The sequence below is a fragment of the Notothenia rossii genome, assembly GCF_949606895.1.
Source record: "Notothenia rossii genome assembly, chromosome: 10".
In the NCBI taxonomy this organism is placed as follows: domain Eukaryota; kingdom Metazoa; phylum Chordata; class Actinopteri; order Perciformes; family Nototheniidae; genus Notothenia; species Notothenia rossii.
This window is the reverse complement of record NC_136908.1, coordinates 63,274,235-63,291,386: the sequence shown is the minus strand read 5'-3', so window position 1 is coordinate 63,291,386 and position 17,152 is coordinate 63,274,235. Positions and strand designations below refer to the sequence as shown.

Genomic DNA, 17,152 nt, shown 5'->3' with positions numbered 1-17,152 from the left:
CCTGAGACACTTCAGCCCAAAGTGCTCCTGTGGGGATTGCCCACAGTATTGAGTATGGAAGTCACTTTGGATAAAAGCGTCTAACAAGTGTCATGTGATGTAATGTACGTTAACAGGCTGCTAAAGCTCATCGCTTGCCAAAGTGTTAAATACAACTTCGCTGACCAAAATATACACTTTTGTTTTGGTCAAATTAAATTAGGGATGTTGATTTAGTGTTTTACAGTCCGACACTCATTAGCATATTACTAATCATTGTTAAGAAAAACAAATATGCTAAATGAGTAAGAATCGAGAGGCGCTTTCAAAGTGCTCTTTAAATTATACATTCAGAAGTTTTCACTGTAAATAGCTTGACTTTTATTTTATTGGAAGCAAGCATCCATTCACATTTTCTTTTGCCAATGTTCTCAAAATGTGCTTTAAATTGGCTATACAACTAGATACAAACATAGTTTTGTTAACAGTCGAGCAGTGATTATACATATTCAGAGCTCTCAAGGCATTTCACTCCATTCATACGCTCACACGCCACACCTTGTATTTCTCACTCAGAGATTTCTTTCCAGGGTACCGCCCACCAAGTTGCGCCGCAATTTTGTAAACAAACTAGGGTTGTTTGAGACGCGTGCACTCCACCCCCCCCCCCCCCCCCCCCCCCCCTTGACATTCGCGGTACAGAGGGCTTCATGGGAACTTTGAAGGGAGCCAGAAGTTGGAGTACCAAACACCGCTGCCAAAATCTCACTCTGAACTCTGTTCAAAACTTGAGAGCCCTGCATATTTCAACTTGTTTTAATGGCCTTTTGAAACATCTGTCTAGAGACTAAGAATCATGCCTTTTTGTAACTCTGACGCATTTACATCAATGTTTAATTAATGTGCACTGTCCCTAAATGAACTAATAAAATCCACTTCTTAGTTATTTAAAAGCTAACTGCTAGCCAAAGCTAACAGCACATGCTAACCGTTTTCTATTCCCGTTCTCCTCTGAGAGTAGAAACAGAGGGATGGATCAATATTTTAAACTTTACATAATACTACCAGTTTGTACGTCTCTGTTTCTGTTGCCATGCTAACAGAAACAGCCGCTTCACATTGTGTAACAGACTGAACCTGAAATGGCCTCCGCAAAACGCATCAGTGTCTGACCCAATTCTGCTTTAAACTGCAAGACGAGATCGCTTCTCCTCTCCTTTTTTGACATTTTTTTTTTTTACTTCTCCCCCCTCCTTCCTCTCCTTCACATCCTTTACCTCCCACCAACCCTCCCTATCTTCCTCTTCCTCCCCCTCTTCCTCCCGTTTCTACAGGATGGGCAGGGCAGCTCCCAGAATACAATCTGAGACCTCTGCTGCAGGATTACCTCACGCAAAGTACTCTACTGTAAAACTACTTCAAGAGGAACTCCATATTACTGCAGAAAGTACTCGTTCTGCTGCTGCTGCGTCTAAACAGGATTACAGTCCCATTTAAAAACCCAAAGCAGAGACTGAAGACCCTGGCAACTTCAGTCTGGACCAGAAACAAAACCAGAACCGGACCAGTAAAGAAATCAGTAGAGGCCGTTGGAAAAGTTTGATGGGACTGCTGACGATAGGTGAGTTTCTTATCTTTATTTCTAAAAGTGTTGGAGTTCTTGAAACTGAACTGGGCATCCAGAACCATTCAAATATTATACGATCCAGCAGGAGGATTGTGATCAAATATAGAGATTTTAGAACCTGAAGACCAAGAACGAGTCAATTTAGATCCTGTTTTTTGGTATTCTTTTGCCAGTGCTGTTGAGGAAGACTTCTTTTTGTAGGAAAAACCTGAAGCCAGCATCTCCCTGGTTCCCTCCAAAAAAAGCCAATAGGATTTCTCCATTGGATTATTGCATAAAACAAATATTTATGATACTTACACGTTTAGTTCAGCAGGATAATCTCCACATATTAACAACACTTTATGATTTATGAAGTAAAAACACAATGTTGGGCTATAAAGGAACTACAGCACGGTCACATGACTTCACGTCGCCACCGCTAAACTAAATGAGGCTAATGTTGGGCTATAAGGAACTACAGCACGGTCACATGACTTCACGTCACCACCGCTAAGCTAAATGAGGCTAATGTTGGGCTATAAAGGAACTACAGCACGGTCACATGACTTCACGTCACCACCGCTAAGCTAAATGAGGCTAATGTTGGGCTATAAAGGAACTACAGCACGGTCACATGACTTCACGTGATGACGTTTAGTCGTCTCATTTAGACACTTGTTAGCAACCCCCTTTTTTAAATTCTCTAGTGTGGTATTTACTGACATATTTGATGTCGTAGAAAACAAATCTCTTCAGCTTGTGTTAAGCTTTTTGCCCTGTACATGCTCCCATTGGGCCGCTTAATTAGCCAATCCGAGGGTGTCTCGTATCACTGCTGCGCAGATGATATCCAGATATACTTCTCCTTCAAACCTGTCAAAATGGAAAAAGTAAACACCCTCATCACATGTCTGTCTGCAATTGAGGAGTGGATGTCAAGCAACTTCCTCCAGCTCAATGCATCAAAAACGGAAGTCTTGGCGGCTGATAACATCGCCTCTAAGGTAGCAAGCCACCTGGGTTCTTTCAGTGGTAACATAAAGGCAAACATAAAAAACCCTGGTGTAATTTTCGATCAGTCTACACTACTAGACAAACACATAAAACTTCTGACCCGTACCTGTTTGTTCCATCTCAGGAACATTGCAAAGCTCAGGGGCTTTCTATCCAACGCAGAACTGGAGAAGGCTATCCATGCCTTTATCTCATCCCGGCTTGATTACTGTAATGCTCTGTTCTCCTGCCTCAACGAAACATCAATAAACCGGTTACAACAGGTCCAACATGCTGCAGCCAGATTACTGACTCGGTCCAAAAAAACATGCCACATCACTCCGATCCTTTCTGCCCTGCGCTGGCTCCCTGTCCATCTCAGAACCCAATTCCAACAAGTACTATTCAAGTAGGTCTTGAGTCTTGGTTTTGGTTTACTTTAAATCGTCTTTCTTCAAATGGATGCATAACTTTTGGTACTTTTTACTGGTTTGAGTCAAACGTTCCCCTTTTTTCTCATATTCACCCTCTGTCTGAAACCAGAGTGCGGTCTGCTCTGATTGGTTAGCTGGCCGGCTCTGTTTTGATTGGTCAACCTCTCAAAGATGTCCCGCCCTTTAGCCTATCACGTACAATGTGTTGGAACGCTAGCCAATAGGAGCGCGAGTGTTCAGTTGTGATGTCACCATGTTCTAGAACTTGGGGATTTTATCCTTTGCAGACCATTTACATGCACTAAAACCAATACCACACACTACAAGAGAGGGACAACATCAACCTTTTTGATCTAATGCAACATATTCTCCCTCTTCCTGTGTAGAAAGGAAAATATATATAATTGTGATTTTTCATCATTAATGAAAGGAGGAATACATATAAAGAAGCGTCATGGTGCTTTAATCATCCAGACACTGTGATACGCTCTTTAAAGAGTGCAAATGGAAACACGGGGACCTTGAGTCGTTCTATCTGGTTTGCAGAAGTGAGTAAGCGTCTCTGCCTCGATTGGATGGAGATGAAATAGCTCTACGTCTGTATTGGCTGCAGAGTGAAAGTCTGAACTATCTGACGCTGTTTATCCTCTGATTCATTCGAGTGTGCACACTTAAACACTTTGGCTTTCTGTTGGGGATTTGACCTGACAGGTTTGCTCTTTCATTTCCTGCTTTAATGCCCACAGTTTTTACCATTTTAACGAAAGAAACCAGCAGGAAGTTGCGTCAAAACTTTTGTCATCCTTTTTGTACGAAACATATCAGATTAGTGTTTCAGTGGTTTTCAACCTTTTTCCCTATAAAACCCTTTTGAATCCATGATATAATTCACTATGGAAATACCACACACAGGGAGGCGTGTGGCGCAGTGGGCTGTGCGTTGGTGTTGGGATCAGGTTCAAACCCCACTGCTGCAGCATGTCGTTGTGTCCCTGAGGCTCCTGTGGGGATTGTCCACAGTATTGAGTATTATTCAATCTTTATTTCAGACTCAAGGTCCATATCACATACATGAAGACAAGACACACATCAATAAATAAAAAAAGCTGAACACAAAACAGATAAAAAACATAAAATCAGTCCAATCACAGCTTTGTGATACTTACAGTATGTAAGTTGCTTTGGATAAAAGCGTCTAACAAGTAACATTATAATGTAATGTAATGCAAAAGAAATGAGAAACTGTACATTTAACCCTAAAAGCATGTAAATATGAGGGAAATTGGGTAAAACCTTTCGACTCAGACTTCCTGTTCCTCAGTGAGGGTTTGTCTTTCTTATCGTCCAGACTGTGATCATTGTCAGCTGCTAACACAGACAGTCTTCTCACTTTAAAGGAACACTCAGTCTTTCTGAATTATGCAACAGGACATCTTCGCTCTTCATCTCTTATTTCAAAATCCCCCTTATTTATATTTCTTTTTGAAAAAAGGGCGATTAATACGTTTCAAATCCCTGGGATCAAATAAGTAATCTCACTTGTTTATTATTAATAATAATAATAATAATGATTATTTGACAAAATGATCCAGTAAATATGTGAGAATAATTGAAATCATGGAAATTCAATCTTACAAATTTGATCAAAAGATATCTTGATTTTCTTCTTATCGCCAAAGTTCTTATAATAATAAAAAAATAAGATCAATAATAATGATAATGCAATTAAAACATATTCTCCCTTCCTCCTTGATTCCTTCCCCTCTTCCTCCTCTCATGGAGAATCTGCTGCTCTCAGTTCTCGGCTGCTGTGAATGAGTCCTGGAGGAGCAGCTGATTCTTTTCTGAGCTTGTTTTTAACTCCATTGTTCTGCTCAGAGCTCCGTTATGTAACGCCTCCTCGGGATGTTCGGTCCGATTCCCCGTCTTCACGAGCAGAGGTGAAAATATCGTTCGGTCCTGAAATAACTCGGGGTCAAAGCGACGAGCATTTCCCGTTTTTGTCCTCCCACACAGCGAGAACAATACTTCTGGAAATAAAACTGTTTCTCCTGATGGGAAGTAGCTTTAAAGAGTACTCTGCTGCTGATGTTCAGGTGTATATCAGTATGTAGTGTCTCTACTTTAAAGAGTCCTCTGCTGCTGATGTTCAGCTGTATATCAGTATGTAGTGTCTCTACTTTAAAGAGTCCTCTCCGGCTGATGTTCAGGTGTATATCAGTATGTAGTGTCTCCACTTTAAAGAGTCCTCTGCTGCTGATGTTCAGCTGTATATCAGTATGTAGTGTATTTACTTTAAAGAGTCCTCTCCTGCTGATGTTCAGGTGTATATCAGTATGTAGTGTCTCTACTTTAAAGAGTCCTCTCCTGCTGATGTTCAGGTGTATATCAGTATGTAGTGTCTCTACTTTAAAGAGTCCTCTCCGGCTGATGTTCAGGTGTATATCAGTATGTAGTGTCTCTACTTTAAAGAGTCCTCTCCTGCTGATGTTCAGGTGTATATCAGTATGTAGTGTCTCTACTTTAAAGAGTCCTCTCCTGCTGATGTTCAGGTGTATATCAGTATGAAGTGTCTCTACTTTAAAGAGTCCTCTTCTGCTGATGTTCAGGTGTATATCAGTATGTAGTGTCTCTACTTTAAAGAGTCCTCTCCTGCTGATGTTCAGGTGTATATCAGTATGTAGTGTCTCTACTTTAAAGAGTCCTCTGCTGCTGATGTTCAGCTGTATATCAATATGTAGTGTCTCTACTTTAAAGAGTCCTCTCCGGCTGATGTTCAGGTGTATATCAGTATGTTGGGTCTCTACTTTAAAGAGTCCTCTGCTGCTGATGTTCACCTGTATATCAGTATGTTGGGTCTCTACTTTAAAGAGTCCTCTCCTGCTGATGTTCAGGTGTATATCAGTATGTAGTGTCTCTACTTTAAAGAGTCCTCTGCTGCTGATGTTCAGGTGTATATCAGTATGTTGGGTCTCTACTTTAAAGAGTCCTCTCCTGCTGATGTTCAGGTGTATATCAGTATGTAGTGTCTCTACTTTAAAGAGTCCTGTCCTGCTGATGTTCAGGTGTATATCAGTATGTTGGGTCTCTACTTTAAAGAGTCCTCTGCTGCTGATGTTCACCTGTATATCAGTATGTTGGGTCTCTACTTTAAAGAGTCCTCTCCTGCTGATGTTCAGGTGTATATCAGTATGTAGTGTCTCTACTTTAAAGAGTCCTCTGCTGCTGATGTTCAGGTGTATATCAGTATGTTGGGTCTCTACTTTAAAGAGTCCTCTCCTGCTGATGTTCAGGTGTATATCAGTATGTAGTGTCTCTACTTTAAGGAGTCCTCTCCTGCTGTTGTTCAGGTGTATATCAGTATGTATTGTCTCTACTTTAAAGAGTCCTCTCCTGCTGATGTTCAGGTGTATATCAGTATGTAGTGTCTCTACTTTAAAGAGTCCTGTCCTGCTGATGTTCAGGTGTATATCAGTATGTAGTGTCTCTACTTTAAAGAGTCCTCTCCTGCTGATGTTCAGGTGTATATCAGTATGTATTGTCTCTACTTTAAAGAGTCCTCTGCTGCTGATGTTCAGGTGTATATCAGTATGTAGTGTCTCTACTTTAAAGAGTCCTCTCCGGCTGATGTTCAGGTGTATATCAGTATGTTGGGTCTCTACTTTAAAGAGTCCTCTGCTGCTGATGTTCACCTGTATATCAGTATGTTGGGTCTCTACTTTAAAGAGTCCTCTCCTGCTGATGTTCAGGTGTATATCAGTATGTATTGTCTCTACTTTAAAGAGTCCTCTGCTGCTGATGTTCAGGTGTATATCAGTATGTAGTGTCTCTACTTTAAAGAGTCCTCTCCTGCTGATGTTCAGGTGTATATCAGTATGTAGTGTCTCTACTTTAAAGAGTCCTCTCCTGCTGATGTTCAGGTGTATATCAGTATGTATTGTCTCTACTTTAAAGAGTCCTCTGCTGCTGATGTTCAGGTGTATATCAGTATGTAGTGTCTCTACTTTAAAGAGTCCTCTCCTGCTGATGTTCAGGTGTATATCAGTATGTAGTGTCTCTACTTTAAAGAGTCCTCTCCTGCTGATGTTCAGGTGTATATCAGTATGTAGTGTCTCTTCTTTAAAGAGTCCTCTCCTGCTGATGTTCAGGTGTATATCAGTATGTAGTGTCTCTACTTTAAAGAGTCCTCTCCTGCTGATGTTCAGGTGTATATCAGTATGTAGTGTCTCTACTTTAAAGAGTCCTCTCCTGCTGATGTTTAGGTGTATATCAGTATGTAGTGTCTCTACTTTAAAGAGTCCTCTCCTGCTGATGTTCAGGTGTATATCAGTATGTAGTGTCTCTACTTTAAAGAGTCCTCTCCTGCTGATGTTCAGGTGTATATCAGTATGTAGTGTCTCTACTTTAAAGAACTTGTTGACTTTACTTTGAGCAAAGAAGTGTTACTTTTTAAACGTGCCGTTTGATCTACAGTAACATTTGAGATAAAAGTCATTTAAACTGTGAGGTTAGTTTCTCTCTCCACTCGACTTTGATCTCTCTCTCTCTGTCTCTCTCTCTCTCTCTCTCTCTCTCTCTCTCTCTCTCTCTCTCTCTCTCTCTCTCTCTCTCTCTCTCTCTCTCTGTGTGTTGCAGGTTTTTATTTGATCAGCTGTCACAGACTTGGCTTAGTTTTTGGTCTTTTGAAGGTTAATCCATCAAACAGGTTTAATGGGCTTTTATTCCGGGCGCTGATGCGTGAAAACTGGGAAAAAACAAAAGCGTTTATTTTGCTTTCCTTTTGTTTCAGGTGAAATTAAATAACACACACAAAGTGAAACACTGCAGTGAGGTTTCAAAGTGCCTCGTCGGTGTTTCAGTTTGTGTTTGGATCGTTAAAGTCGCTCCTCAGATTCAGTAAAGACCAGAGAAATATTAAAGTCCTGGAAGAGTTTCTGAGCTGCAGAGGACGAACAGGAAGGGATTAGTTTCCGTTCTGAGCGACAGGAAGTGAATTCAGAGCCTCTGATTAGTGTTTTCTGAAGAGTGGAGGAACAATTGAAGCAGATTTCACCTTCATTTCAGTTATTTAAGTGCTTCAGAGTACGTGCAATCTTTTTAAATGTGTCATACAGAATAACTTTATTTTTTCATTCATTTATATATATATATATATTTATAAATATATATATATATTCTTCTTAAATGCAGTTTTTTAACTTAATTAACAACATTAATAGTATTTCAAATGTAATTAAGGGCAACAACTAAATGTATTCCAGTGCAATAATTATATTTATTCTATCTCCAAAATGTATTAAATAAATAATAATTTGATATACAGGTGATACACCTGAACATCAGCAGGAGAGGACTCTTTAAAGTAGAGACACTACATACTGATATACACCTGAACATCAGCAGGAGAGGACTCTTTAAAGTAGAGACACTACATACTGATATACACCTGAACATCAGCAGGAGAGGACTCTTTAAAGTAGAGACACTACATACTGATATACACCTGAACATCAGCAGGAGAGGACTCTTTAAAGTAGAGACTCTACATACTGATATACACCTGAACATCAGCAGGAGAGGACTCTTTAAAGTAGAGACACTACATACTGATATACACCTGAACATCAGCAGGAGAGGACTCTTTAAAGTAGAGACACTACATACTGATATACACCTGAACATCAGCAGGAGAGGACTCTTTAAAGAGAGACACTACATACTGATATACACCTGAACATCAGCAGGAGAGGACTCTTTAAAGTAGAGACACTACATACTGATATACACCTGAACATCAGCAGGAGAGGACTCTTTAAAGTAGAGACACTACATACTGATATACACCTGAGCATCAGCAGGAGAGGACTCTTTAAAGTAGAGACATTACATACTGATATACACCTGAACATCAGCAGGAGAGGACTCTTTAAAGTAGAGACACTGCATACTGATATACACCTGAACATCAGCAGGAGAGGACTCTTTAAAGTAGAGACACTACATACTGATATACACCTGAACATCAGCAGGAGAGGACTCTTTAAAGTAGAGACACTACATACTGATATACACCTGAACATCAGCAGGAGAGAACTCTTTAAAGTAGAGACACTACATACTGATATACACCTGAACATCAGCAGGAGAGGACTCTTTAAAGTAGAGACACTACATACTGATACACCTTTGAAGCTGTCGTGTGAGTGGTTTTTGTCGACCTGTCCGTGATCTCCTCCCAATGCATGCTGGGAAACTCTGCAGCCCATTATGACCCTGAGTGGCAGTGACTGTGAATGAGAGTAATTTTTTCTGAATCCGCTCCTCTGACATTTCAAAGACTGACATGTCATTGAGGATTCCTCGGCGGGCGAAATGTTAGCGTGTAAACATCGCAGCAATTACCCAGCATTCTCAGCAGCTCACGAGAGGAAGTGATTCATGGAGGAAAGATATACATGTGTGTGTGTTTGGGATGTTGACTTTTATGATGGGTTTGATTATCTTTGTTGGCGTGAAGGAAGGAAAGTGTCTCCGTGGTGCCCTCAAGGACACTCAGACATGTGAGAGAGGAGAGGATGCAACATTTAAATGCTAATTTAACTCAAAGAAGATATTTATAAAACAACATGTGAGCGTCTGATTCAGGAACAAGGGATTCCAGGTGTTTGGGAGTTCTGCTGTGCGTTTAAAAAAATAAATGTAATATCGATAATTCATAATAAATTAATAAATACAATTATTTATTATTAATTTAATGTATTTAATTTATTTTAGAGCAACAATGAGATTCATCCCAGTACAAATAATTATTAAATAAATACAAATAATTATGAAAAACATTTTTTTGAAAAAGTGCAAAATAATTGGTGTTAATTAAAATCAAATGAAAAAACTCATTATAATAGATAATATTGGGAAATAAATTAAATAACCTACAAATAATAATAATAATAATAATAATAATAAATAAATAAAATCATACAAATGAGTCTGTGTAAATAAAAAATAAAAATAATTATTCATATCAAATATTAATTAATTATAATATATAATATTCTTAATAATAATATCAATAATAATACAAATAATGCTTTTACTGGATTGTAATAAATGTAAATAATGTACAAAAAAATCAAATAAGAATATTGGTACATTTGGTCTCTTCCTCTAAATTAATTAAGTATTGATCTGATATTGGAAATCAACCATAACACACAGACAAACATACATATATATTGAGGGTATCATAAAACAGTATATATGTATATTTAGACATGGAGAGGGTCTGCGGTCGTCGGGCAGGATGGGAGTTTTAAAAAAACGGGGGGGAAACTGCGAAAAAACTGTTCAACTGGTTCCCATAGCAACAGCGAGCATGTAGATCAGGGGGCTTTTTTCACACACACACACACACACACACACACACACACACACACACACACACACACACACACAGAGTGACAGTGTGAGGTTAGCACAGGATTCCCTGCTATTCCAGTTTCTATGACAACTCACAACTACTCCTCCTCCTCCTCCTCCTCCTCCTCCTCCTCCTCCTCCTCTTCGTCTCAGCGGCCATTAGAGTTCTGATGCTTCTCCTCAGCAGCTTCGTGCTAATCAGACGCTAATTAGAACCACCGCTGATTAATACGGGAGATAATTATACGTTTAATAATGTCTTCAGTCGAGCAGGAAGTCACTTGGGACGTGAGAGGAATTATAAGAAGGATGTATCTCTGACAAACATAAATATATAGGCAATTAAAGATATATCAAATAATAAGTATCATTCAAAAGAAATGATTAAATAATATAACATTTTTTATATACAATTATAATTAATTATAATACATAATATTTTTATAATATGAATTATAAAAATGTACGTTTAAATAGTGTTAGGTCTTTTCTCTTCCTCATTCCTCTTCTAATAATTACTATCATTTGACTTTGCTCCAATTGTGCTAAAGAACAGTCTGACTGTGAAGTCAGTGTGTGTGTGTGTGTGTGTGTGTGTGTGTGTGTGTGTGTGTGTGTGTGTGTGTGTGTGTGTGTGTGTGTGTGTGTGTGTGTGTGTGTGTGTGTGTGTGTGGCCTTGCATTACTATACTTGTGGGGACCTAAATCTGTTTACATAGTAATGTGTGGGGACTCGCCTCCCTTATGGGGACATAATGGAGGTCCCCATAAGGGGAATCATTAATTTTAGGGTGAAGACTTGGTTATGGTTAAGGTTAGGATAAGTCTCCAGGAAATGCATGTAAGTCAATGTAATGTCCCCTGAAGTACTGTATACATGGTATGTGTGTGTGTGTGTGTGTGTGTGTGTGTGTGTGTGTGTGTGTGCGTGTGCGTGTGCGTGTGCGTGTGTGTGTGTGTGTGTGTGTGATCTAGGGGTGAAAAACAGGAAGTGACGTAACATCCTGCGGCCATTATTCCCGCTGTTGGAGAAGGTGGAGGTCAGGTCAGAGTCTGCAGACTGAATAACAACACCTCCCACAATCTGAGCAAAAACACTTCAGTAACGTCCTGCAGTCAGAAGATAATCTGCTGTAGGTTTTTACATTCAAGCTGTTTTAACTTCTACTGAACACACCCTTGAGTTCATCAGCATCTTGACACTCACTGGAAAAGGTGTCATATTTAGCTAGAGATTAAAGGAGGTTGAAGTAAGTAGGTAAAACAAAAAATTATTTCACAAAATGATGAAAAAAAAGAGTGATGATCTGGCATTTCCCAATATTTTTTAATAAATGTTTCTGATATTTTTTTCCAATATTTTTTTCATATTCTTTAAAACATTTGTTTCTTTCCTTTTTCCAGATATTTTCAGATTTTTATCTTATTTTTCAAACATTTTCTTTCAGATTTTTTCAGGATAATTTTCACATCAATTTCCGACATTTCGGTATTTTTTTTTTACATATTCTTATATATATTTTTCTGATGTCCAGGTGTATATCAGTATGTAGTGTCTCTACTTTAAAGAGTCCTCTCCTGCTGATGTTCAGGTGTATATCAGTATATAGTGTCTCTACTTTAAAGAGTCCTCTCCTGCTGATGTTCAGGTGTATATCAGTATTTAGTGTCTCTACTTTAAAGAGTCCTCTCCTGCTGATGTTCAGGAGTTTATCAGTATGTAGTGTTTCTACTTTAAAGAGTCCTTTCCTGCTGATGTTCAGGTGTATATCAGTATTTAGTGTCTCTACTTTAAAGAGTCCTCTCCTGCTGATGTTCAGGTGTATATCAGTATGTAGTGTCTCTACTTTAAAGAGTCCTCTCCTGCTGATGTTCAGGTGTATATCAGTATTTAGTGTCTCTACTTTAAAGAGTACTCTCCTGCTGATGTTCAGGAGTTTATCAGTATGTAGTGTCTCTACTTTAAAGAGTTCTCTCCTGCTGATGTTCAGGTGTATATCAGTATGTAGTGTCTCTACTTTAAAGAGTTCTCTCCTGCTGATGTTCAGGTGTATATCAGTATTTAGTGTCTCTACTTTAAAGAGTCCTCTCCTGCTGATGTTCAGGTGTATATCAGTATGTAGTGTTTCTACTTTAAAGAGTCCTCTCCTGCTGATGTTCAGGTGTATATCAGTATTTAGTGTCTCTACTTTAAAGAGTCCTCTCCTGCTGATGTTCAGGAGTTTATCAGTATGTAGTGTTTCTACTTTAAAGAGTCCTCTCCTGCTGATGTTCAGGTGTATATCAGTATGTAGTATCTCTACTTTAAAGAGTCCTCTCCTGCTGATGTTCAGGTGTATATCAGTATGTAGTGTCTCTACTTTAAAGAGTCCTCTCCTGCTGATGTTCAGGTGTATATCAGTATTTAGTGTCTCTACTTTAAAGAGTCCTCTCCTGCTGATGTTCAGGAGTTTATCAGTATGTAGTGTCTCTACTTTAAAGAGTCCTCTCCTGCTGATGTTCAGGAGTTTATCAGTATGTAGTGTCTCTACTTTAAAGAGTCCTTTCCTGCTGATGTTCAGGTGTATATCAGTATGTAGTGTCTCTACTTTAAAGAGTCCTCTCCTGCTGATGTTCAGGTGTATATCAGTATTTAGTGTCTCTACTTTAAAGAGTCCTCTCCTGCTGATGTTCAGGAGTTTATCAGTATGTAGTGTCTCTACTTTAAAGAGTTCTCTCCTGCTGATGTTCAGGTGTATATCAGTATTTAGTGTCTCTACTTTAAAGAGTCCTCTCCTGCTGATGTTCAGGAGTTTATCAGTATGTAGTGTTTCTACTTTAAAGAGTCCTCTCCTGCTGATGTTCAGGTGTATATCAGTATGTAGTGTCTCTACTTTAAAGAGTCCTCTCCTGCTGATGTTCAGGTGTATATCAGTATGTAGTGTCTCTACTTTAAAGAGTCCTCTCCTGCTGATGTTCAGGTGTATATCAGTATGTAGTGTCTCTACTTTAAAGAGTCCTCTCCTGCTGATGTTCAGGTGTATATCAGTATGTAGTGTCTCTACTTTAAAGAGTCCTCTCCTGTTGATGTTCAGGTGTATATCAGTATGTAGTGTCTCTACTTTAAAGAGTCCTCTCCTGCTGATGTTCAGGTGTATATCAGTATGTAGTGTCTCTACTTTAAAGAGTCCTCTCCTGTTGATGTTCAGGTGTATATCAGTATGTAGTGTCTCTACTTTAAAGAGTCCTCTCCTGCTGATGTTCAGGTGTATATCAGTATGTAGTGTCTCTACTTTAAAGAGTCCTCTCCTGCTGATGTTCAGGTGTATATCAGTATGTAGTGTCTCTACTTTAAAGAGTCCTCTCCTGCTGATGTTCAGATGTATATCAGTATGTAGTGTCTCTACTTTAAAGAGTCCTCTCCTGCTGATGTTCAGGTGTATATCAGTATGTAGTGTCTACTTTAAAGAGTCCTCTCCTGCTGATGTTCAGGTGTATATCAGTATGTAGTGTCTCTACTTTAAAGAGTCCTCTCCTGCTGATGTTCAGGTGTATATCAGTATGTAGTGTCTCTACTTTAAAGAGTCCTCTCCTGCTGATGTTCAGATGTATATCAGTATGTAGTGTCTCTACTTTAAAGAGTCCTCTCCTGCTGATGTTCAGGTGTATATCAGTATGTAGTGTCTCTACTTTAAAGAGTCCTCTCCTGCTGATGTTCAGGTGTATATCAGTATGTAGTGTCTCTACTTTAAAGAGTCCTCTCCTGCTGATGTTCAGGTGTATATCAGTATGTAGTGTCTCTACTTTAAAGAGTCCTCTCCTGCTGATGTTCAGGTGTATATCAGTATGTAGTGTCTCTACTTTAAAGAGTCCTCTCCTGCTGATGTTCAGGTGTATATCAGTATGTAGTGTCTCTACTTTAAAGAGTCCTCTCCTGCTGATGTTCAGGTGTATATCAGTATGTAGTGTCTCTACTTTAAAGAGTCCTCTCCTGTTGATGTTCAGGCATTTCTTTCATACATTTCTGACTTGTTTATTTCAGTGAAGTGTCGTGCTTCTGAATTGTATTTAATCAGTTCTTCCTCTGTTCCTCTCACTCTGAGCACCTGAACGAGAAGCAGCCATTTCTGCGTTTGTTGCACCTTTTCCTGAAATGTAAAATGTCTGCAGAGAGAGAGGAGTCAGTGGGAGGCTGTAATCTCCCTCTGACTCACAACCAATCAGCTGCTGACTCAGAGGCTCAGCTCAGTAATAACATAAGTGATTATATATCATTGATAAAGCCCAAGTTGTGTGTGGAGGACTAAAGCTGCCATTCTAAGAAAGAACGAAAACCCTCACATGAATAAAAACTATCATAAATAAATTAAAATAATGATTTGTTTGACAAGTTTTTTTTCTATGTTGCCGATATAAAAGATAAATCAATAAAATAAGAGCCTAAAATGTCAAAAACATGTGCAGGTTAATTTGAAGGAAAAATGAAGGCAAGGTAAATAAATAATCCCAGAAATCGTTTACTTTTGTCATTCGAAAAAAAAATTGACAACAAAATGTGTGTTTGTGTGTGTCTCTCAGCCACATGCCTCTGAGTCCGGCTGCTGACACCAAACATGATCGCCCGCGGCAACAAGCGGTTACTAACGGCAACCCCACAGGCTCTGCTGTTGCCAGGGACGACGACGCGGATGACACGCCCCCTGGAAACAGCATCGTCGTCCGCATCGGCATCCCGGACCTGCAGCAGACGGTAACACACACACACACACACACACACAGACACACACACACACACACACACACACACACACACACACACACACACACACACACACACACACACACACTGTCAAACACATGCATACACACACACACACACACACACACACACACACACACACACACAGTCACACGCATGCATGCATACACACACGTACACACACACACACACACACACACACACACACACACACACACACACACACACACACACAGTCACACGCATGCATGCATACACACACACACACACACACACACCTGAGGCCTGTACTCTCTTAGCCGGCTAACTTCAGGTAAACTCTGGGTTTCCGGTCCTTCGACGCTGGTTCTCTTTTTAGCAGGCTAGATCTCGATGGTAACTGATGCTGAGCGGCTAACCTGCCCCGGAGCAGGTTAGGTTGCAGGCTAAGAGCTCAACTCAGTGAAAGCACCGCCTGCTGACCAATCAGAGCTCAGTGTGCGGAGTTTAAAGCCATCAAGTGATATTACAGGAGAAAGGAAATACAGAAAAGCTGCCGTTGCTGGAAAGACGGCCGGCAAAAATCAGCGACTGTGGGAACGTGAACATGAATAGAATATCACCTCCCATCTTCAGAGCAATCTGACTATTAGAACATTAGCGTTAAGAAAGCTTACTTAAATATCTGACACAACATACACTGAACAAAAATATAAATGCAATGATGCGATTATTGCACAGGTGTGCCTTAGGCTGGCCACAATAAAAGGCCACTCTGAAACGTGCAGTTTTGCTTTATTGGGGGGGTCTGGGGGGGTCCGAAAAACCCTAGGGTTAAACCCTAACCCTAACATGTCACCCATTGAGCATGTTTGGGATGCTCTGGATCGGCGTATACGACAGCGTGTTCCAGTTCCTGCCAATATCCAGCAACTTCGCACAGCCATTGAAGAGGACCAACATTCAACAATCAACGACCTGATCAACTCTATGCCAAGGAGATGTGTGACATGTTAGGTTTAGGGTTTAACCCTAGGGTTTTCGGACCCCCCCCAGACCCCCCCAATAAAGCAAAACTGCATGTTTCAGAGTGGCCTTTTATTGTGGCCAGCCTAAGGCACACCTGTGCAATAATCATGCTGTCTAATCAGCATCTTGATATGCCACACCTGTGAGGTGGGATGGATTATCTCGGCAAAGGAGAAGTGCTCACTATCACAGATCTTTTCAGATTTGTGAAACAACATTTGAGAGAAATGGTTATTTTGTGTATATAGAAAATGTTTTAGATCTTTGAGTTCATCTCATGAAAAATGGGAGCAAAAACAAAAGTGTTGCGTTTATATTTTTGTTCAGTGTAAGTAACCGGATCAGAGTAACATTAAGTACAGTCCGCGGCATATCACATCATCATGTATCATCTATCTCCTTATCTGAGTCAGCTGAGCCGTATCTGGCCGTGCAACACTCACCGTGTCACATACTGTATGCAGAAGTATTATTTGAAGCAACACATTAAAGGTGGGGTAGGTAAGTTTCAGAAACCGGCTCGAGTGCACTAAAATGTGAAAGTACACAGCCAGAAAGAATCCGCCCCTTCCTTCAGACTTCCTTACAGAGCACCTCCTCCGCGAGAGCAGACTGCAGTAACGTTACATATCAGGCAAAGCTAAACACATCTAGGTTAGCAATACTACACAGCCAAAGCAACTCCGATATTCACTCTGGTTTGACTTCTCCTAGTTTCCACTTTCTTTTTGTTCTTCATTTGCTCCGTTACATTTTTTCTTTTGCGACCAGTAGACGATGTTGAACCTAACTCTGCCATGGTGAAAGTGGCCGCCTGTTGCTGGCGAGTCATTGAAGTACTGCTGCAATGCACGCCCAATGACGGCACGCCCAATGAGGGCACGCCCAATGAGGGCACGTCCAATGACGGCACGCCCAATGACGGCACGCCCAATGATGGCACGCCCAATGATGGCACGCCCAATGACGGCAC

The 17,152-nt window shown here is 40.1% G+C and overlaps 1 protein-coding gene across 1 annotated transcript in view; it reads left to right on the top strand.

The window, feature by feature from the left end:
• Positions 1-1,313: 1,313 nt before the first annotated feature.
• The window catches only part of shank3b (SH3 and multiple ankyrin repeat domains 3b), a 40,815-nt gene continuing 24,976 nt past the window's right edge, over positions 1,314-17,152 (top strand). Inside the window, 2 exon segments of the mRNA XM_079652935.1 lie at positions 1,314-1,600; positions 14,991-15,162. Of these exon segments, the coding sequence (XP_079509061.1) occupies positions 14,995-15,162 (168 nt within the window). The 5' untranslated portion in view covers positions 1,314-1,600; positions 14,991-14,994.